Here is a 24,489-nt window from a genome sequence, read left to right on the forward strand (position 1 = left end):
GCCCTTTTCTAATCTGCTTGTATATAAAGTGTCTTTCCACTGAGAACAGGACTGCTGGAAAGTTTGAATTGTATCCACTAATTGCATTTAGATTTTATTATAAGATCACAAGACAAAGGAGCAGAAGTAGGCCATTCGGCCCATTGAGTCTGCTCTGCTACCTCACTACAAGCTAAGCTATTCCCATCTAGCCCCAATTCCCGGCCTTTTCCCCATATCCATTGATACCGTGACTAATTAGATACCTATCAATCTCCTCTTTAAACACCCCCAATGATCGGGCCTCCACAGCTGCATGTGGCAACGAATTCCATAAATCCATGACCCTCTGGTTAAAGAAATTTCTTCTCATTTCTGTTCTAAGTGGGTACCCTCTAATTCTAAGACTGTGCCCTCTAGTCCTGGACTCACCCACCAAAGGAAACAACTTAGCCACATCTATTCTGTCCAGTCCTTTCAACATTGGAAATGTTTCTATGAGGTCCCCTCTCATTCTTCTGTACTCCAATGAATACAGTCCAAGAGCTGACAATCACTTATCGTATGTAAACCCTTTCATTCTGGGAATCATCCTTGTAAATCTTCTTTGAACCCTCTCCAACACCAGTACATCCTTCCTAAGGGGCCAAAAACTGCACACAGTATTCCAAGTGAGGTCTCACCTCTCGAAATGAATGCCAACATAGCATTCGCTTTTCTTACCGCCGATCCAACCTGGTGGTTAACCTTTAGGGTATCCTGCACGAGGACCCCCAAGTCCCTTCGCACTTTTGTACTTTGAATTTTCTCACCATCTAGATAATAATCTGCCCATTTATTTCTTCTTCCAAAGTGTAAAACTGCACATTTCTCAACATTGAATCTCATCTGCCATTTCTTTGTCTATGCTCCTAAACTATCTAAGTCTCTCTGCAACCTTCCTGTTTCTTCAATACTCCCTACTCCTCCACCTATGTTGGCGTCATCTGCAAACTTAGCCACAAAACTATTTAATCCATAATCTAAAGCATCGATATACAGTGCAAAAAGAAGCAGCCCCGACACCAATCCTTGTGGAACACCACTGGTAACCCGCAGCCAAACAGAACAGGATCCCTTTATTCCCACCCTTTACTTTCTGCCTATCAGCCAATGCTCCACCCATTCTAATATCCTTCCTGTAATTCCATGGCTCTCATCTTATTAAGCAGCCTCTTGTGCGGCACCTTGTCGAAGGCCTTTTGAAAATCCAAATACACAACATCCACAGCCTCTCTCTTATCCATCCTACTTGAGATTTCCTCAAAAAACTCCAATAGGTTGGTCAGGCAGGATCTTCCCTTCATGAAACCATGCTGGCTTGGACCTATCATGCCATGTACCTCTAGGTATTCCATAACCTCGTCCTTGAGGATCGACTCCAGTAACTTTCTGACCACCGATGTCAGACTAATAGGTCTGTAATTTCCCTTATGCTGCCTCCCACCCTTCTTATACAATGGAACTACATTTGCAACCTTCCAGTCCTCTGGAATCATGCCAGAATCTATTGATGCCTGGAAAATTATCACCAATGCCTCCACAATCTCTAAAGCCACCTCCTTCAGAACCCGGGGGTGCACCTCATCCAGTCTGGGAGACTTATCTGTCCTTAGACCATTTAGCTTCCCGAGCACCTTCTATCTAGTAATCTTGACTGAACTCAGTTCTGTCCCTGGGACCCCTGACTATCTGGTACTGTATATTGCTGATGTCTTCCACGGTGAAGACTGATGCAAAATACTCTTTAGTTCTTCTGCCATCTCTTTGTTACCCATTATAATCTCTTTAGCACCATTTTCAATTGGTCCTATATCTACCCGTGTCTCTCTTTTACTCTTCATATATTTAAAAAAATTCTTAGTATCCTTTTGTATATTATCTGCCAACTTCCTTTCATAATTCATCTTTTCTTTCCTAATGACCTTCTTAGTTTCTTTCCGTAAGTTTTGGAAAGTTTCCCAGTCTTCTGTTTTCCCACTAATTTTTGCTTCCTTGTATGCCCTCCCTTTTGCTTTTATTTTAGCCTTAACCTCTCTCATTAGCCACATTTGTGCCATTTTTCCCATTCATAACCTTTTTTCTTGGAATATATCTGTCCCACACTTTCCCTATTTCTTATAGAAATTTCATCCATTTCTGCTCTGCCGTCCCTCCAACTACCTTACATTTCCAATCAATTTGGGCCAGTTCCTCTCTCATGCCACTGTAATTTCCTTTGTTCCACTGAAATATTGATACACCTGATATCTGCTTCTCCTTTTCAAATTTGAGATTTATGCAAAGTTCAAAATTGTGCTACCACTAATTATGTTATTTCATTTTTTGGTTGCATTGATTTATCATGTGAAAAATTATGCACTTTATTTTTGTGTTATGATAATTTAAGACATTTACATTCTTGTGTTACCAGTACTCCTTTATAATTTATTTTCTTTTTGCTTTCTACTTCTTCCATTTGCATGCTACTTTATTTGTGTGAATTGATCCTCTTCTAATTGCCCATGGGGCTGTGAAGAATTGGAACCATCGTGCTCTAACAAAAGTAGGCTTTGTATTTTCTAACATATGTTTAATGTGCCTTCTCTAAAGTGGTTGAAAATAATAATAGGTTACATTTTTTAAAATGCTTTCCTTGCATTCCTTGGGTATTAGTATTTGTTCAAAATATTGTTTTATTTCTGCTCTATTAACTAGTCTGTGTAGGTAATGAATTTAGAGAAAGAATGGCAGAATTTCTATGTAGGAAGGTGTGCCATATTGTCTTAAAGCTTAGTTTGTTTACTCAATATCAAATGGAATCATTTAATTACAGTCAGCAGACTAATATGTACCATTTCTTTCTAATGTAATCATTGTGTCATATTTAGCATATTTTGTGCAGTTTTTAAAGCTTTTATTCACCATTTGTTTGCCCACACAAACACAACATGGGGTTGTAGACATTAAAAATTGCTTGACTTTTTCTATAATGATATAATTTCCATTAATTCTGTAAAAGTGATTGGATAAGTGCCAGTTGCCAAACTGTTGAAAGTTATGAAAATAGGAATAGTAATTCACACACGAAATATACCATTGCAGTTAATACTTCTGCATTTCTTTAAATATGTGCTTAAGGTTATACCAAAAATACAGGAGTAATATGATACTCATATTTGAGAGTAAATTTGAGTTCCAGAAGTGATCTTGGTTTATTGCATAAGCTAGTGTGACTCGTTCTTACTTACTATTCCACATTAAGGACCCAAAAGTCAGAATTCACTGTCATTCAGCTATCGTCTCTCCACCTCATTCTTTTGGTATTACTTTGTTTTATATCTCCAAAAGCTGAATTTGTCAATAAATATTCAAATTAGTCTGTTACAGAGTTTAGATTTGCATATTCAAACAGACAATCACATTTTCACAGATCAGCTAAACTGTTAAATTGTTGCAGGGTATTTGTATATTCATAAGAATAAAAGTATAGTGAAAGACTCCAGTTTCAGTATTAACAATCATTCTGGTAGGCAAAAGAAGGTTGAGGAGGGTGGAGTTGTCACAAATTAAGAAGAGTGAATATAGAATATGTTCACAACCTGCTGTGTGCTATGTCATTTTTGCAAAAGTAGTTTTTGAATATTGTGATTGTCCCATCTGGAAGAGGAAGGGTACTTTATTGGTATATTTAATTTGGGCTCCCACAATGCATTTGAGAAGTACGAACTAAATTTAATAGATGCTGCATAAATGTTCCAGGAGTTGGGAAGTTTGGCAACAATAAGGAGGCAAGAGCCAAGAACATCGCTACTTTCTGGGTCAAGAGAAACAGGAGTGTTGTCCCTGATCACTCAAGGAAACCTTTATTCTCTCTGCTGATTGGGCCCTCCCATCATAGACATTCATAGGGACATTGTAAAGAGAATTCTCACTTGGTTTTGTAAACTTTAATCACATCCACCCTTTAACCCTCTAAATTCCAGTTTGTATAATCTCACTTTGCAGATTAACCCTTAGAATTCAGGTATCACCTTAATAAATCTGAGTTACATTACATTCAATCGTAGCAAATCCTTCCTAAGACTTTGTGTCCACATACAACCTCCATCCCCTTGTCCTTTATCCCTTGTTGTACCCTCTTGCCCCCATAACCTGATTTCTTGTTTCTCCTTCTACAATATTCTTTCACACCTCTGGCCCCAATATCTTCCCACCTTTCTCAGTTCACCCACTGTCCACTCCACTAACACATTCCTCCAGCCCTAATCACTTGCTCCATCCTTTAATGACTCCTCATTGGAATATGACTCAGAATGTCATTTTGCCCCTCAGACCTATTCTGCCATTCTACAGATTATTGACTGCTGTATGGTCTAACCATATTCTTTTCACAATGTCCTTTTATTACCATATTTAGCAAAAATCTATCAATTTGAGATTCCATATTAACAACTGGACTTGCAAGAATTTTCATTATCAGAAGGGCTTATCAACCTGTATAAGTATCTTGTAATTTCTTTCTTGAAATGCCTAGGTTTAATTTTTAGGCAATGCCCCAGTGTCCCAGAGTTTCTCTCTGTAGCTTTCTCAAGACCCTTCATCTCAACTGGTCTTGACCTGAAACGTTGACTGTTCTGATGCTGTCTGACATGCTGAGTTCCTCCAGCAGTTTGTTTTTCGAACATAGAACATTACAGCACAGAACAGGCTCTTCGGCCCACAATGTCATGCCAACATAGCTAATCCCTCCTACGTACTGAATGCCTGCATCCCTCCACTTTCCTCTCATTCATGTGCCCATCCAAGCCCCTCTTAAAAGCCCCCAATGAATTTGCCTCCATCACCCTATCAGGCAACGCATTCCAGGCATCCACCATTGAGTAAAAACTTACCCCTCATGTCTCTTCTGAACCTAACCCCCTCACCTTAAATGCATGCGCTCTGGTATTGAATCGCTCAATAATGGGAAAAAGATATTGCTTGTCCAACCTATCTATGCCAATCTCTTGTTTTCTAACAATTTCAAGCTCCACAATCTCCTGTTTTCCATCTCTAGGAAAGGCTGCTCAGTCCCCTGCAATCTCTATCTCCTATTGGATAACTCCTGTGATGACATCTTTTATGTCCAAACTGTTAACCTTTTTTTGAAGAAGTAGCTCTACAATGCAAAAGTATAAAAGTATATTAAAAAATTCTGATGTATACAGCCTTTGAGATAGTTAAAATATTCTATTACTAGTAATTTTAGTACATGCACATTTATACATATTGTTTCATTTTTGCAGGGCATCAGCAGTCTCTTCAGCTCCCTGAAAGTTGTGAGACTTCTTCGTCTAGGACGAGTGGCACGAAAGTTGGACCATTACATTGAATATGGAGCAGCTGTGCTAGTGCTTCTTGTGTGTGTTTTTGGACTTGCAGCTCATTGGTTGGCTTGTATCTGGTACAGCATTGGGGATTATGAAGTGATCGATGAAGAATTAAACAGAATCAGAACTGATAGTTGGCTGTATCAGTTGGGAGAAACTGTAGGAATGCCGTATCATTTTAATACAAGTGGAACAGAAAAGTGGGAAGGTGGACCAAGTAAAGACTCTGTGTACATTGCCTCACTCTACTTCACAATGACCAGCCTCACCAGTATTGGGTTCGGTAACATTGCTCCAACAACTGATGGCGAGAAGATTTTTGCAGTGGCTATGATGATGATTGGTTGTAAGTACTCACAAAGGTTTTACTTTATATTCTAAATAGATTTCTCAACTTTGATGCTAATTAGATTATGTGAATGGATTAGGATAAAATTAATTTAAAAGCAGCATCTGCATTAAAAAAACTAATGACCCCAAAACTTAATTATTACTGGTACAAAATTTCATGAAATTTAGTTAGAAACAAAATGAAAACAAATTTAAAATAATCATCAAATGACTGAAGCCTTTGCTTTTTCAATTGCAGACAGCTGATTCCCAAACAAATATGGCCACTCATTTGAAACATGATGTCTCCCATGTTCAACTGTTGTGAATTGTGGAAAGAATGCCCCTTCCTCCCAAATGCACTTGTAGAAAAACATGTTATTTAAGTTTTCAAGAGTGCAAGACACTCGTGTTCTGCTGTCATTTGTCATGAAGAATATGATGAAGGCATTTGCTCTGCTGAAATATGTCCCAGAAGCTTTAAGACACAAATTTGCAGGAACCACATATTTTCCACTTTCAGCTGCCTGGTCAACATTACAACACATCTGGTGCTGCATATCAAGGCCACTGTGTAAAGGATACATCATGAAAGTAGATAGAGATTTCAGAAATTTTGATGTATTATTTGTTTTGGCTACTATATCTACTTTCATGATAATTTTTCAGTATTCAATTTGCACTATGGACAGGTAATGGTCCACAGTTACTTTCTCATTCAGCTTTCCTCATTGTTTTCTCTTTCACCCCATGATAGTCTTAAAATCCAAGAATCAATTTTTGCCAAGGGATTGAGTAAACGACCTTTATTGTCTTCTTCTGATCTGATCACCTGTGTGTTAATACAGTGGAAGTCCTTGCAGTTCATTGCAATAATTACATGTTGAAAGATCAGTTGTAAATACCATGGTAAATACCACTGATAAACCTCTGTACTTTACATGATTCCCCAATTCATAAATGTACACTCGTTTTGCTCATTATCCATGGGAAATGCAAGGAAGGTGTTTGCTCTGCTGAAAAATACATTTGCCAGATTCAATTATATCTTGTAAATTGATTGAAATTGAGGATGCTCTCTTTGATAGTTTGTGAAGAGATTGTGGCACAAAACTTACTAATATGTGACCTTCAGGTTTGATTTTAAAATTCCCATCCCTTATGATTTTGATTAGCCTTACTATATATTCCCCTATTACCTCAACAAATACCCACAATATCTAATTCTGGCCTTTTGTTCAACCTCAAATATAATTGTTATACAACCGGCAGCTGTCCCTTCAGCTACCAAGCTACCTTCAATTGCCAATGTACCAAGCTCTGGAATTCACTCAGTTGATACCTCACTATCTATTCATCCACTTCTTAACTATCCACTTCTCTGTCTCTCCTTGTTCCTAAAAGGAAACGTATTTGGTCAAGCTTTTGGCTAGTTTAAAAATTAATTAATTTATGGAATGTGAGCATCACTGACCAGGCCAGCATTTATTACCTTCCATTTGCCATAATATTTCTGACATCAATATTAATAGCATTATCCTCGGAAGTGCCTTTGGATGCTTTGCAATTTTAAAGGTGCTCTATAAATTGAATTTGTTGTTGATTTTAGTAGATAAAGTCAGTTATACAGCACAGAAACAGGCCCTTCAGCCCAACTACTTTATGCTGACTAAAATGCCCCATCCAAGCTAGTCCCATTTACCAGCATTTGGCGCATAACCTGATAACTTTTCACTTCACGTACCTATCCATCTGTCTTTTAGAAGTTATTGTACTTGCCTCAATCACTTCCTCTGGCAGCTCATTCCACATACATACCACCCTTCATGTAAAGAAAAAGTCGCCTCTCAAGTTCCTATTAAATCTTTCCCCTCTCACCTTATACATATGCCCTCTAGTTCTTGATCCCCAACACTGGGGGAAAAAAAGACTGAGTGCATTCACCCTATCTATGCTCCTCATGATACAACTTTGTCTCCCAACTACAACAGAGCCTTAGATGTCTTTAAGACTAACAGGAACATTTATAATACAATTGAACCCTCAATACATATTTTTTATTTCCTTCTTTCACTTCCAAATACACCAAGTAGTGCCTACAATATTTTTAATAATTATAATTTAGCTTACAGCAATAAAACATGCAGTCACTTACTGAAAAGATGGATGCAACTTCTCATTTGTGCCCATTAGCAACTATTCTGTACAGGTGATCAGAGTTCATGCACAAGAGCACTTTAAGTAAGTGCTAAAGGCTAACAGGAAACATGCTGTATTTGCTAGATAGAAAGCTTGTCTTATTTCTCAAACCAGTAATTTAGATGCTTGTTAGGAAGTCCATCCAATTAAATCACAGAATGATTCACCAATAACAAGTCAAATTTGCAGCAGCTGAAAATGAAAGACTCAATCAGTACAGACTCAGAAGCTAAACATTTCAGAAAGGTCCCTTGTTAAGGTAATTTGTTATTTTGCAAAAGGTGCTGTAACTGGAAAAATGGAGGAAATAATTCAGAAGAATTTATTTTGGTGATAATACTTAATAGGTAATTCACAACTGATATTGTCTTATGCAAAAGTTTCTGATGAGGTTTGCACTTGAGAGGGTAGGTCACTGGACAGAAATTACACTTTGATTACTTAGACTAGTTGGGCTATCCGTAAAATTTCCCCTCACTATTGAGGCAATGAATTTCTATTAATCTGATTTTTCTCATTGTTTTGTGGGGGTTGTTCTTTTAGTACTTGGGGAATTTATCCTGCTTCTGTGCTAAACAGATTGAAGAGCAGGTTGTTGAGTCTAATGGAACATTCTTCACTTTCTTAAATGACTTATTTACTGAAAATATTTTGTATCAATTCTATGAAACTTCCCCACACCAGCTGCATTTCCAGATTTCCTGGTTGTAGTAAATTATCTGGATATTGAAAGACTGGACCTGACAAAAGGGCTTACAGTCTCGTATCAGGCATAAAACAGTGCCATGTTGAATGTAATTGAAATCCTTGGCTCTGCAGATAATTTTCAGTTATCTATCTACCCCATTATCATTTTAACAGTGCTACCAACTGCAACATGTGAGATTTAAGGGAGTGGAACAAAGAGCAAAACTTAAAACAGTGGTTATTTATGCCTTTTATAAAACTTGGAGATTCTAGCAAGCATGTCAAATACTAACCCTCTTTTGTTCAGTTGAAATACAGATTTGACTAATTCTAACTGATTGTACAACCCAAGAATGGTTTTAAATAGTGGTAGTTTTGTGGTTTTAAAAAAAAATATTCTGGAATTTGTGAGGGGACAAGATTTTCTTTGGTTGGAAGAGTGAAAGGAAAAGAAAAGATGATACCCCCAAAACATTGCAAGAAAGTTGATGGATTGAATGACTTCTGCTTAAAAGAGGAACGATCATTAAGTAACAAGTTATCCAGTGTGGAAATAAAAAGATACCAGATACAGTAAAAGAGAATGTGTTAGTAGTTCAAAGTACAAGAAAGGCTTTAATTCAGACTTCCAATGTTTCACTTTCATTTTGGACAGAATTTCTTGCAGAATATAACTATTATCTTGAGTTATGGTCTCTTTCACATACTACATTGATTTTATTTTTATAGTCACTCAAATACTGCTGCATATAGTTTTTGCATACTGTATGTAAACAGAAGTTCTTGGCTTCAGCCAAGTAGATAGTTGTTGCTTGTTCTTTATAATGACTGTTAATTATCAGTTGTATTGGAGACTAATACTATGTGCCCCTTTGACTTCAGATACAGGGAATTATCTATGCTTCTAAACCTTGCCCTTTATTCACATTGATGACAATTTGGGAAAGATAATTAGTCTAAACTATTCTAATTTTATTTCAGAAGAATACAGACACATTGTTTGCTTTGTTCATTGTACAACTGCATGTTTAAAGAATGTTTTCTGATTTTTAGTAATTGCCCAACATAGGAAATCTTGACCTCCTATAACTTTTTAAAAAGTGAATTATTGTGACTGGTAATCTAGAAGAGTGAGAGGAGATCTAATTGAAACATCTGACATTCTAACTGGCTTGATCGGCTGAATAAGGAGAGGATGGTTCTGGCTGAGGGGTCTAGAGCCAAGGTCACAGTTTCACAATACAGGATAAAACATTTTGGATTGAGCTGAGGAGAAATTTCTTTCTTTCCTGTGGCCTTCTTGGCTGCAGAAGGCCGTGGAAGTCAAGTCTCTGAATATATTTAAGGAGGTGATAGATTTCTACATCCAAAAGTCATCAAGGACACAGGGTTATATTGAGAGAGATGATCAGCCACAGTTGTATTAAATGGTGAAGCAGACTTGAAGGGTAAATGGTCTCTTATTTTTCTAGGTTTGGATTTTATAGTTAACATGAAAGCTTGGAGAAGCAATTGATGATTTGATAGCAGAAGATTTTTTTCCTGTTAATTATTCATTTAATTGGTTTTGTTGGTCTTTAAAATTTGAAATGTGGTTGCAAATTTTCTCCTCAATTTTTAACATCTTTAACTGCACACTTTAATTTTTTATCTATTCCTGGCATTTCCCTTGCAGTCCAATGGTGGTATTGCTTTTAAAATCATTGGTAAAAACTTATTGCCATGTTGTCTCAGCAATATTCAGTAGGTTCAGAGCCAACAGCATCCCCAATGGAAATTGGGATCCCTGTAGGTCAATTTTGCTTGTTCCTCAACTGATGGATTGGCCAAAGAGCACCGTAAAAGACGAGTTTTGAGCTGGATCAATGTTAGTTTCTCGTTCCTCTATTGCCCCCACCATTCCAACCCCTTGTGGGGGGAGTACATTGCTCTGGCCTGGAGGTGGGCTATGTCACCTAATCGTGATAATTACTTTGCATTTGTATTTTTCCATATAGCTGTGTTATATTATTGTGAATATAAGATTAGTTGCTATGCATGCAACAGTGCTTCAATACGCATTTTGAAATACCATTTTGTTTCTGTCTCAGATAAGTCAATGTCACAAGGCAAGGAGGAAAAAAAATCTAATATTGCTGTTTATATTCGATTTGTTTGGTTTAAAGCCTATAAGTTACAGCCCCTCAATGGCTCATCCCACTACTTTTTTTAAAAACTTAGTGAGGGTTTCTGCCTTTACCACCCATTCAGATAATTAGTTACACTCCCACGCCGTGTTTCTCATTTTCCTTCTAATCTTTTTAGAATTTTCCAACAGTAACTGGCAATGCATTGTTATTGTTTAAGTCAGAGTCACATTTTAATTTGATCTATATGTATATTATTAAATGTATGTTTAAGAATTAACAACTAAACAAATTATTTTTTTGACATTTGGCAGATATTTAGACCATTGTCTATTCTTGATAGTAATGTCACATTTTTTTCCTTTCCCTTTGTTTTCCCTCATTCCTGTGGGGCCCCTCACCCCTTCTCTTTCCCCTCCCCTGCCATCATGATCTGCCCATTTATTCCCCATCTCCTTCCCTTTATTCCCCATCTCCTTCCCTTTATTCCCCATCTCCTTCCCTTTATTCCCCATCTCCTTCCCTTTATTCCCCATCTCCTTCCCTTTATTCCCCATCTCCTTCCCTTTATTCCCCATCTCCTTCCCTTTATTCCCCATCTCCTTCCCTTTATTCTATGATCTACTGTCCTCACCTACTTCAGCCCTTTGCCTCTTCTACCTAACACCTCTCAGCTTCTTACATCACTCCCTTTCATCCCCCTTCCCCCCCCCACCTCACCTGGACTCGCCTATCACCTGCCAGCTTGTGTTCCTCCCCCTCCCTTTTTATTCTGGCTTCTGCCCTCTTCCTTTCCAGTTCTGATGAAGGGTCTCGATCCGAAACGTCAACTGTTTATTTCCCTCTATAGATGCTGCCTGACCTGCTGAGTTCCTCCAGCATTTTGTGTGTGTTGTTAATGTCACACAAACCATTGTTGATGCTGAGTTGTAAAACAACTAAATAATATAGGCAGCATCTGTGGAGAGAGAAATGGTTAACATTTCAGATCAATGACGTGTCATCAGGATGTTCATGAGCTTAGTTCTAACAAATGGTCATCAACCTGAAATATCAACTTCCTCCATGGATGCTGTCTGAGCTGCTGAGTACTTCCAACATTTTCTGAGTTGTAGTGTCAATAATGGAATTTTCTGTGGTGAATTTAGTCAAATTTGCTTGAATATTGTTCTGTGACTTCTTCACTAGAAGGTTTGGGGAAAGTCCTATTTTGAACGGGGGGGGGGGGGGAGTTGAATTTCCGAGTAAGTTCTCCATTTCATTAAGCCATGTTTAAGATTTCAAAGAGTTCCTTTTGGTTTTGCATCTTTTGTGTAGCAGAAGCTGTAGGGAAAAATACACTGCAAATTTTACTAAAGTTTGTTGTTTGAAGTGCTATGAAGTCATGTGAGATTGTTCATTAACAAGATTATCTGATAATTATAATTCATGTTCTAAATTAACTTGGATTTTTTTCCCCTCATCATTAATCAAATCCTACAAGAACTCCCTTGGATAAATTCCATTTCTGTCTTTCAAGTTAAACTTTTTTTTGTCTTGTAAAGCTTTGCCTACAACATTGCTTCACAACACATTTTCAGATACCATGTTGCTTCTGATTGTTACTAATTAGGTTACTATTGGTGAATGTCCTTTTAAGATAGAGCATAGTGGTGTGTGAGTGGCATGATGATGACAACAGAAGACAAGGACGTAATGACAATTTTGGAGCAGACAGTCAGAGAGAGAGGGAAACACCAGCTTGCTGGTCTCTGTATCGATGGATGAAAATCAGTAACTGTGTCTGTCACTACAGTAAGGCGTGGGCAGTTTAAAAAGCAGTTAGAAAAAAAACCGGAGGTTTCGTGGGTTTCGCTTTGGCAGAGGTCGGGACTTCGGGACAGAAGTTTTCCTTTTTCTGTATAAGAGTTTTTATTGTAAAGTTTAGTTGAGTAAGGTTCTGTTTTATAAGTTTTTAAATAAGTTTTAATTGGGAATAGTGGGGACTGGACTGCGCAGGCACGTGACGTCAGCAGGTAAGGCGCAGGCTGTTTAAAAACAGCGATCCGCCCTATCCAGCGGGCAGTGCTGGAGCGGGCAGTGGAGTGAGAGGGAGCAGAGTGTTCTGGGCTTCGGCTCAAGGGGCTTCTGCGTAAAGGGGCAAGGAAAGGTAGGTGACTTGAGATACGGAAGGAGTATGAGTGCAGTTTCCTGTACTCAGTGTCAGATGTGGGAGTTCCCAGAGTCTCCCTGCCTCCGGGAAGGCTACGTCTGCGCCTAGTGTGATGAGCTGCAGCTCCTGAGGGACTGTGTTAGGGAACTGGAGATGTAGCTGGATGACCTTCATCTGGTCAGGGAGAGTGAGGAGGTGATAGAGAAGAGTTATAGGCAGGTGGTCACACCGGGACCATTGGAATCAGGCAATTGGGTCACAGTCAGGAGGGGGAAGGGGAAGAGTCAGGTACTAGAGTACCCCTGTGGCTGTATCCCTTGACAATAAGTACTCCTGTTTGAGCACTGTTGGGGGAGACAGCCTACCTGGGGGAAGCAACAGTGGCAGTGTCTCTGGCACAGAGCCCGGCCCTGTGGCTCAGATGGGTAGGGAAGGAGTGAGGAGGGCACTAGTGATAGGGGACTCTATAGTTAGGTGGGCAGACAAGCGATTCTGTGGACGCAGGAAAGAAACTCAGAAGGTAGTTTGCTTCCCAGGTGCTAGGGTCCGGAATGTTTCAGATCGCGTCCAAGATATCCTGAAGGGAGAGGGAGAACAGCCAGAGGTCATGGTACATATTGGTACCAACGACATAGGGAAAGGAATGAGGTCCTGAAAAGAGACTATAGAGAATTAGGAAGGAAGTTGAGAAGCAGGAACTCAAAGGTAGTAATTTCCAGATTACTGCCTGTGCTAAGCGACAGTGGGTATAGGAACAGAATGAGGAGGAGGTTAAATGTGTGGTTGAGGGATTGGAGTAAGGAGCAGGGATTCAGTTTTCTGGATCATTGGGGCCTCTTTTGGGGCAGGTACAACCTGTTCAAAGAGGACGGGTTGCACTTGAATCCCAGGGGGACCAACATACTGGCGAGGAGGTTTGCTAAGGCTACTGGGGAGAGTTTAAACTAGAATTGTTGGGGGGTGGGATCTGTACTGGAGAGACTGGGGAAGAGGTGTTTGGCTCTCAAATAGAGGAATCTAGGAGTAAGCACCATAGGCAGGTGATAGAGAAGGGAAGTGTTCAGACAGGCTTGAGGTATGTCTATTTTAATGCAAGGAGTATTGTGAACAAGGCGGATGAGCTTAGAGCTTGGGTCAATACTTGGAGCTATAATGTGGTGGCTATTATGGAGACTTGGATGGCTCTAGGGCTGGAATGGTTGATTCAAGTACCATTTTTTTGGATGTTTCAGGAAGGACAGGGAGGGAGGCAAGAGGTTGGGGAGTGGCACTGTTGATCAGAGATAGTGTCACGGCTGCAGAAAAGGTGGACGTTGTGGAGGGATTGTCTACAGAGTCTCTGTGGGTGGAGGTTAGGAACAGGAAGGGGTCAATAACTTTACTGGCTGTTTTTTTAGGCCGCCCAATAGTGACAGAGTTATTGAGGAGCAGATAGGGAAGCAGATCCTAGAAAGGTGTGAGAATAACAGAGTTGTTGTGATGGGGCATTTTAATTTCCCAAACATTGACTGGCATCTCCAGACAGTGAGGGGTTTGGATGGGGTGGAGTTTGTTAGGTGTGTTCAGGAAGGGTTCTTGACACAGTATGTAGATAAACCTACAAGAGGAGAGGCTGTGCTTGATTTGATGAACCTGGTCAGGTGTCAGATCTCTCAGTGGGTGAACGTTTTGGTGATAGTGATCATAATTCTATCTCCTTTACGTTAGCACTGGAGAGAGATATGAATAGACAGACTAGAAAGGCATTTACTTGGAGTAAAGGGAATTATGAGGCTCTCAGGCAGGAAATTGGAAGATTAAATTGGGAGCAGATGTTCTCTGGGAAAAGTACGGAAGATATGTGGCAAATATTCAGGGGGTATTCGTGTGGCGTTCTGCATAGACATGTTCCGATGAGACGGGGAGTCACGAGAGGATACAGGAACCATGGTGTATGAAGGCTATAATAAATCTAGTCAAAAGGAAAAGAAAAGCATACAAAAGGTACAGAGAGCTAGGTAAATGATAGAGATCTGGAAGAGTACAAGGCTAAAAGGAAGGAACTTAAGAAAGAGATTAGGAGAGCCAGGAGGGGGCATGAGAAGGCCTTGGTGGGCAGGATTAAGGAAAACCCCAAGGCGTTCTACAATTATGTGAAGAGTAAGAAGATGAGATGCGAAAGGATAGGGCCTATCAAGTGCAGCAGTGGGAAAGTGTGTATGGATCTGGAAGAAATAGCAGAGGTACTTAGTGAATACTGACGTAAAGTATTCATTACAGAAAAGGATCTAAGGGATTGTAGTGGGGTCGTGCAGCAGCCTGAAACATGTAGATATTAGAAAAGAGGTGGTGCTGAAACTTTTGGAAAGCATCAAGTTAGATAAGTCACCGGGACCAGATGAGATGTACCCCAGGTTGCTGTGGGAGGTGAGGGAGGAGATTGTGGAGCCCCTGACGATGATCTTTGCATTGTCGATGGAGACCGGAGAGGTTCTGGAAGATTGGAGGGTTGCGGATGTTGTTCCCTTATTCACGAAGGGGAGTAGGGAGCTCAGGGAATTATAGACCAGTGAGTCTTACCTCAGTGGTTGGTAAACTGATGGAGAAGATCCTGAGAGGCAGGATTTATGAACATTTGGAGAGGTATAATATGATTAGGAATAGTCAGCATGGCTTTGTCAAGGGCAGGTCCTGCCTTACGAGCCTGATTGAATTTTTTGAGGATGTGACTAAGCACATTGATGAAGGGAGAGCAGTAGATGTAGTGTATATGGATTTCAGCAAGGTGTTTGATAAGGTACCCCATGCAAGGCCTATGGAGAAGGTGAGGAGACATGGGATCCAAGGGGACATTGCAGTGTGGATCCAGAACTGGCTGGCCCACAGAAGGCAAAGAGTGGTTGTTGAAGGGTTGTATTCTGAGTAGAGGTCGGTGCCCAGTGGTGTACCTCAGGGGTCTGTACTGGGACCCTTGCTCTTTGTGATTTTTATAAACGACCTGGATGAGGAAGTGGAGGGGTGGGTTAGTAAGTTTGCAGATGACACGAAGGTTGGGAGTGTTGTGGATAGTTTGGAGGGCTGTCAGAGGTTACAGAGGGACGTAGGACACAACGTTGGGCTGAGAAGTGGCAGATGCGGTTCAACCTAGATAAGTGTGAAGTGGTTCATTTTGGTAGGTCAAATATGTTGGCGGAATATAGTCTTAATGGTAGGACTCTTGGCAGTGTGGAGGATCAGAGGGATCTTGGGGTCAGAGTCCATAGGGCGCTCAAAGCGGCTGCGCAGGTTGACTCTGTGGTTAAGAAGGCAGATGGTGTATTGTCCTTCATAAATCAGGGAATTGAATTTAGGAGCTGGGAGGTATTGTTGCAGCTATATAGGTCCCTGGTCAGACCCCACTTGGAGTATTGTGCTTAGTTCTGGTCGCCACACTACAGGAAAGATGTGGAAGCCATAGAGAGGGTACAGAGGAGATTTACAAGGATGTTGCCTGGAATGCAGAGCATGCCTTATGAAAGCAGGCTGAGGGAACTCAGCCTTTTCTCCTTAGAGAGATGGAGGATGAGGGGGGACCTGATAGAGGTGTATAAGATGATGAGAGGTATTGATCAGGTAGATAGTCAGAGGCTTTTCCCCAGGGCTGAAATGGTGACCACAAGAGGACATAGGTTTAAGGTGCTGGGGAGTAGATATGGAGGAGATGTCAGGGGTAAGTTTTTTACTCAGAGAGTGGTGAGTGCATGGAATGGGCTGCTGGAAACGGTGGTGGAGGCTGATACGATAGGGTCTTTCAAGAGACTGTTAGATAGGTACATGGAGCTGAATAAAAGAGGGTTATGCGTAAGCCTAGTAATTTCTAGGGTAGGGACATGTTCAGCACAGCTTTGTGGGCTGAAGGGCCTGAATTGTGCTGTAGTTTTTCTATGTTCTATGTTTCTAATCCACTTACGGATTTTTGGAATAATCCGGTGGAGTCCACTCTGTCGTTAACCTGTAGAAGGAAACAGGTAATTGTGTGGACGGCCACGATTCAGATGCTTTTCGGGGTGGCAGATGCTTCGGAAGAAAGTGGTGGAGTAGTCATTGCTGAGTAGACACTGAGGTGTCGTTTGGATTTCATAATTACACTCTATTTTCTCTCTACGTTTTGTCTTCAGTCAACAATGGCTTTTGAAGAAGTCTTTGTTCACGTTTCACTTTATGGCTTGCTGAACTGAACTTTGAGAACTATTCCTGGACTTGGAGTTTGGGAATTTGCCACACACACACTTCGAGTTTAGTTTTTGGGGTTAATGTTTAACCCCTAACATTTTTACTTCTAACATTTTTACTTTTATTTTTCTTATTATCATAAGTAGTCATTATTAAAATAGTTTTTAACACTTATACATGACTTGGTGTGTTTCTTTTGTTGCTGGTATGTGACACTGATAAACTGACTTCGCAAACCATGGAGGAATAAACCCAATGTTTGCCATTTGTAACTGATTTTTGTTTGGTTCATAGCCTACAGGTAATGGCCCTTAAAATGCTCATCCTGATCCTTTTTTAAATGTAGTGTGGGTTTCTAACTTTACCATCCTCTTTAGATCATGGGTTACAGACTCCAACCATTTTTCTTAAATTTGTTTCTAATTTGTTATTAATTAATTTAAACTCTAGGCCCTCTAATTACAGAATTCTCTGCCAAGTGAAATGGGCCCTCTCTTTGTTCATCCTCTCTAGGCTTCTGATAAATTTTGTCTACCTCAATTAAATCTTCACTTGGGTTCCTTTGTTCAAAATACAAAGACAACCACAATCCAGCCTCTACTCGTAAGTAGAATTCTCTAGCTCTGACAAAGTCATCTTTGTAAATCTCCTCTGCACTCTTCAGTGCCTTCACATCATTCCTGTAGTGTGTAACCAAAATATTAGACAGTACTCTAGCTATGACCTAACTAATGTCTATGCACTTCTATTATCTCTTCTGTGGTCTTGTATTCTATGCAAACACACCGTTGACCTCTATAGTGAGATAGTAGTCAGAGAGAGTATCTCTTATTATGGTGGATATTGGAAGTTTTGCTGTAATTTGCTGTTTGATGTCTGGAAATCAATCATTTCTGAAGCAAAATATTGTAATATATTGTCTTATTTTTTTTAAAAAAAGACACTAGTTTGGCACTGTTCTTTAAAAGAATGCAAACCTATCATCACTTAATATTAGAATATAAAATTGATGCAATGGAAGTGGTATTTCTGTGCAAGTGGTTAAATGCAGAAATCCAGAAGCTATTGTCAATGATGCAATGAGTCTCCCTTCATACTATGTTGCAGTCTTGTATGCTGTTCTTGGTTTTCAAAAAAAAAGAAAATTATTTAAAAAAAATCTCAGCTTTAGAGAATGTTTGTGGCCGGTTAATGGGGAAGTAATGCACAATAAGTTTGGATTTTCAAAAGGCACCTGATGAAATAACATACAAAAGATTGTTATGTAAAACATAGCTTTTTGGTTGGGTGTAAAACAAAAAATTAACATGAATATATATAGATTAGTTGAAGTACAGACAACAATAAATTGGTCTCTTTCATGTTGTCAGGCTGTTTCTAAAGGGGTGCCAAAGGACTAGTGCTGAATTTACAATCTGAATTAATGATGTGAATGTTGTATTCAACATTGGTTGGAAAGTGAACTGTGAAGAGGACATTAATAGTCTACAGTGTGACTATAGACCAATTAAGTCAGTGGGTAAGGTGAAGTTTAATTTTGGGGAAATTTAAAGTTGTGGCCTTTAGTTGGAAGAATATAAAATGTTTTTAAATCAAGGGGATTAAAAAAAACACATGTTAAGTTGGGGACATTAGTATCCTGTTTCATTAAACAAGTTAAAATGCAGGTACAGCAAATAATTAGGAAGGCTACCAGCATGTTGCGCTTTATTGCAAAGGGGTTTAGAGTACAAAAGGAGGGAAGTCTTCCTGCAGTTGTATAGGGCCTTGGTAAGAGTGCACCTAGAATACTGTATATGGTTTTGTTTTCAAGAAAATTAAACTTGAATTGAAACATTGCAGCATAGACTTGATTTCTGGGGTAAGAAGATTGCACAGTGAGAAAAGATTGAGGGAAATTGGCTTGTAGAGTTTAAAGGGAGGCTACATCATTGAAATGTGTAAGATTCTGTGAGGGTAGATGTTGAATGGTGTTTCTTCAAGCTGGACCAATCATAACTAGGGATAGAGGATGTGGCAGCTGTTTAGGATCATCAGCAGAGAAATTTCTTTACATAGCATTGTAAATCCTTAGAATTTTCTACCCTTAGAATTTTCTACTCTGGAGCACTGCAGTTATTGAATATATTCACAATTGTGATTGATATTTTTAGACATTTAAGAAAATCAAGAGATAAGGTGCTTGGGCAGGAAAATGGACAAGGATAGAATCAGTGACCATATTAAATGGCGGAGCACGTTGAAAGAGCCTATGACCTCATCTAATTGATTTCATAGGTTAATTTTATAAACTGCAGTGATACCTTGTAGTGTAATATATTTGATTTCTGGACTGGCATAGCAACCACTTAAAATTTTGATCTGGTTCAAATATATCAGTGCATTAGGTGGGTTCTCATGAGGTGCTACTAATCTTTTAGCACCGATCGTATTTGAATCTGCGAATGATACAGGATGGAAATAAATTGTTTGGTCTGTCATAGCTTCTGCAGCTGACAGCTGTATGATAAAACTACCAATTAATCCTACTTTCCTGTTCTTTCCCATAGTAGTGATGGAATTGTTCTATTTTCCTTCAAATATTAATCTATTTCTCTTGCATATTTCAATTCAATCAACATCCAATACCCTTTAGGGCAATTTATTCCAAATTGTAACAGCTCTATTTAAAATAATGTTTCCTCACCTTGTTCCAGTGCTTTTGGCAATTATTTTAAATTTGTGTTCCTTGGTTACTGATCTTTGTGAAACTGGAAGCAAATTTTCGTTACCTAGTTGATCAAAACCAATAGATTTGAATTCCTCTGTCAAATTGTCTCTTAACTTTCTGTGTTTCGAGGACGATCCCAATTTCTACTCTGGTCTTGCATCTGAAGGCCCTCAGCAGTCATCTTTGTATTAGTCTCCTCTGCACCATGTTAAAGGTTTTAATGATCTCCCAGAATCACGGTACTCTGAATGGTTTGCAGTATTTGAATTGAGGCTTGGTTAACTTTTCAATAAACACTTAGCATGAACTTCCTTAATTTCTGTTCTAATTTTCTATTAATATTCAGAAAGTGCCATCTGTTTTATTTCTCTAAAGTAACATTAAAATCTAATACTGTTTTAAGATACACTGCTGATTCTTTGGGTTTCTTGTCAAGGCACTGCATGGTTTGCTTCAAGCCAATGTGGCGGGTTTTGGTTCTGGTGGAGTTTCTTGGTTTTTGACTGGTTGGCTAGTGTGCTTGGTGGTTTAGGGCTTTCTAGATTCTGTTCCTTTCCCCATCCATGCAGAGACTGGTCAGTTGCTCAAGCTGACTGAAAATCCAAGGTCTCCAAGTTTTGCCTGACACATCTCCGCATCAACATTCAGAGTCCTTGGGATTGAGAATGACTTACTTCCACTCTGTTGCTGAGGTGTAGAGGATAGCTGGGCAGGAATCCTTTCAACATGCAGTGATGTGTCACTGCAGGGCATTGCCAGATTGAAGTCTTGGTGCATTGGTGAAGAGGTCCAAGATGATTGGAAATAAAGTTCTGCTGTGCAGACTTGGTACCAACATGCATGTGCTGGCAAGTATGCACACGCCCCACTCATCTCTTCACTGAAATAGACACAACCTTGCTCAAGTATCCCTAAGTTCTAAATGCCTCCCTCGGTCTTCTGTCCCTCAAGACCCCTCTCTCTCTTGCTTCACTTGCCTACATTCCTCTTGGCCCCTCCTTTCTTCCCTTCACTCAGTTTTTCCATTGACCCTCCACTGTCTGTCCATCCAGCCTGGCCTGCCACTGCCCACGCTGTGATGGTGTTGGATGCCAGCTTTTGGCTCTCTCTAAGACAGTCCTATTCTCAGGGCTGCTCCCAATTGTCAGTCATCATTCCCTTAATACCAATAGCTGTGCCATCTGAAGCCTTTGGCATAGCCCAGAACTCCTGGATCTCTCCAAGAAAATCTTGGGAGAATCTTTGGCTGTGACTGTTTATAATGAAACCAAAGGACAAGTGTTAACTCAATCAAATGGCAGGAGATGGTTTTTGAGCTCCTCTAGCTTTGCACACAAACTGCTTTTGTACAACAGTGTCAAAATTAATTTGGAATATCCAGCTGTGAAGGAAGCTTGCTGAAGAAGTTGGCTATGCTTTGGGGAGGTAAACGGGACAAGCCCCCACTGATTAACTCCTAAAAGACATTGGAGATAGAACTGCAAGCAATGGAGTTTACCCCCTTTTGAATGCTTCCTTGATTATTGTGAGTGAAATCCAGCTTGGCTACAAGTGTTTGACTGCATAGGGAATGATTGCTCTCCTCTGACACTCTGTCTGCATGGCTGGCCAAGGTTCTCTGAATGTTCGGCAGATTTGTATTCCAGTGAAAATATATGACATTAGTTGGTTTAAGGCATCCTGTGATTATTTGCAGCTGTCATGCCACATTGGATTCATTTTTTTTTTTGTCTTTGCTTGGGTTGAGTGTTTCCAATACCACACAAGTGAATTCAGTGCTCAAGTAACATGGGGCAAAAGAGGAGGTCTCGGTTGTGGCCAGGTGTATTTCGAGCCCTAATTCTTGCTTCTGTGTGGAGCTTAAAAGAGAATTTGCAGTCTGGAGGTTGTACTGAGTCAAACTGGTTTAGTCAAATGGATGTTCCAACTGATGTTTGGCTCTGTTTGCTTTGGAATTGTGCAGATAAGTGGACATTCACCTGGTTCTTGGTTGGAATCAGTAGAGTAAACCAATACTGCAGCTAATGTTCAGATGAAGAGACTTCAACCTGATACATTAGTTCCTTGTTCCACGGATGCTACCTGACCTGCTAAGTGTTTTCAGCATTTTCTGTCTTTTGTTTTTGATTTTCGTTTACTGTGGCTAGTGTGCAGCTTTATTATAATATTTCTATTTGCCAACTAAATGATTTGTTTGAACTTAGGCAGAGCACTTTAAATTTTAAGGAATTATTGATATATTGGTTGTTGATGTTTAATAATAGTTGAAATAGTTGAATGAGGTTAATGCTACCATGGAGCAGTTTTTGGATGGGTCAGGCACTGGTGAATGTGAAATGCAGCTGTTGGTCTAAATTTCAGGTGTAGAGTACTGTCATTTAAATATCACTGATTTAATTCTAATTGGTGCATGGAATGAATGTGCAGAGTGGCTGCCAACAGATAACTTTTGAGAGGCCGTAGGGTAGCCTCAGCCATCAAAGTGAATGGCAGAGCTTTGGAAGGGTATCACAGGAAATTGGGATTATGGGGGAAGGAGTCTGAGTTCAGGATAGGGCAATTGTTGTTGGAAAGTGTAGTTTACTTGACTTTATTTTTCAGATGTGCCTTCAATCAGTGGTAGGGACTCAACTGCTTCCCACTAAGGCCACAGCTAAAATTACACCAAAATTAGTGGTGTGGTTGATAGAAAATTCTATGCTACAAGTACATATAGACTAGTTACATGGGTACAAAAGAGGCAAATCAAATTCAATTCAGAGAAATGTGAAGTAATGCATATGGGGAGGGCAAAGCAAGGGAATGCATGATAAGTGGTGGGATACAAAGTGCACAGGAGTGTCACTATTTTGGAGTACATGTTCACAAATTGCTAAATGTAAATAACATGGTCAAAAAGGCATAAGGCATAAGGCATACCTCCTTTTATTGGCTGAGGCATTCAGTATTATCACCAGGGAGATCATGATGGAAAACTTGGCTTTTCAGTTTCCTTTGCTTATTAGAACGGGGAGTAGCACTACCATACACATCATGAAATTATTTGATTTGGTTTCTGTTCATGACTGACTTATTAGATGAGATAATGTTATGAGTGTCTGTGCTCTGAAATATTAAACTTAAAATCATTTGGCTTTTTTTATTGTTCCTCCCCACAATTCACAGAACCTTGATGGAAGTACACTTTGGGCAAGGACAAAAGTTGATTTACAATTTTTTTTACAGTTGGAAAAGTTGGCTATGAGAGCATATCTGCCTGTGAATCACACTTATGGTGACCAGGTTCTTTTGGTGCTGCTGCTTTTGTAAACAAATAAAAAGAGCATTCTTTATTGAAGACAATAACTTAACTAAGTTGCACAATCTAGCTACAATATATCAGAGCAGTACTATATGAAACAAACAAAGTTTTGAAGGTATCCCTTTTAAAAATGAAATGAACCTGTTTTAAAAAAAAATTAAAATAACTTTGAATTCAGTTGATCTCTTGGTCTCTGCTCTCTAAGTATTCAATCCAGACACAAGCAATTCCAATGGCCACCACGTACTTTTTTTGAACTCTGGAAAATAAAGACCTGGTCTAATCGACCACTCCTGTCATCCCAGGAACCATTATGGTAAATTTCTGTACTCATTCTACAGTAAGTATATCCTAGGACATAGGGTCAGAAGAAGTAGAATCGTTATGGGTTGAGTTAAGAAATGGCAAGGGTAAAAGGACACTAATAGCAGTTATATATAGGCCTCCTAACAGTAGCCGGGATGTGGACTACAAGTTACAGTTGGAAATAGAAAAAGCATGTCAGAGAGACGATGTCAAGATAATTATGGGGGATTTTAACATGAAGGTGGATTGGGAAAGCCAGGAAGTTAGTAGATCTCAGGAGAGAGAGTTTGTGGAATGTCTATGGCTTTTTGGAGCAGCTTGTTGATGAGCCCACCAGGGGACCAGCTGTTTTGGATTGGGTGCTGTGTAACGAACCTGAGGTGATTAAGAAACTAAAGGTAAAGGAACCATTAGGAAGTAGTGATCACAATATGATTGAATTCAGTTTCAAATTTGAAAAGGAGAAGTTGATATCAGGTGTATCAATATTTACGAACCTGAGGTGATTAAGAAACTAAAGGTAAAGGAACCATTAGGAAGTAGTGATCACAATATGATTGAATTCAGTTTCAAATTTGAAAAGGAGAAGTTGATATCAGGTGTATCAATATTTCAGTGGAACAAAGGAAATTACAGTGACATGAGAGAGGAACTGGCCCAAATTGACTGGAAATGTAAGCTAGTTGGAGGGACGGCAGAGCAGAAATGGATGAAATTTCTATAAGAAATAGGGAAAGTATGGGACAGATATATTCCAAGAAAAAAAGGTTATGAATGGAAAAATGGCACAAATGTGGATAACGAGAGGTTAAGGCTAAAATAAAAGCAAAGGGAGGGCATATAAGGAAGCAAAAATTATTGGGAAAACAGAAGACTGGGAAAGACTGGAAATGGCAGATGAGATTCAATGTTGAGAAATGTGCGGTTGTACACTTTGGAAGAAGAAATAAACGGGCAGATTATTATCTAGATGGGGAGAAAATTCAAAGTACATAAGTGCAAAGGGACTTGGGGGTCCTCGTGCAGGATACCCTAAAGGTTAACCACCAGGTTGGATCGGTGGTAAGAAAAGCGAATGCTATGCTGGCATTCTTTTCGAGAGGTATAACGTATAAAAG

The 24,489-nt window shown here is 39.6% G+C and overlaps 1 protein-coding gene across 1 annotated transcript in view; it reads left to right on the plus strand.

The window, feature by feature from the left end:
- kcnh1a (potassium voltage-gated channel, subfamily H (eag-related), member 1a) overlaps window positions 1–24,489 on the plus strand; it is a 141,398-nt gene that overhangs the window by 52,834 nt on the left and 64,075 nt on the right. Inside the window, exon 7 of the mRNA XM_052011759.1 lies at window positions 5,286–5,715. Coding sequence (XP_051867719.1) covers window positions 5,286–5,715 — 430 coding nt within the window. The remainder of the gene's footprint in view (window positions 1–5,285; window positions 5,716–24,489) is intronic.

Source organism: Pristis pectinata, chromosome 3, assembly GCF_009764475.1.
Source record: "Pristis pectinata isolate sPriPec2 chromosome 3, sPriPec2.1.pri, whole genome shotgun sequence".
Taxonomy (NCBI): Eukaryota; Metazoa; Chordata; class Chondrichthyes; order Rhinopristiformes; family Pristidae; genus Pristis; species Pristis pectinata.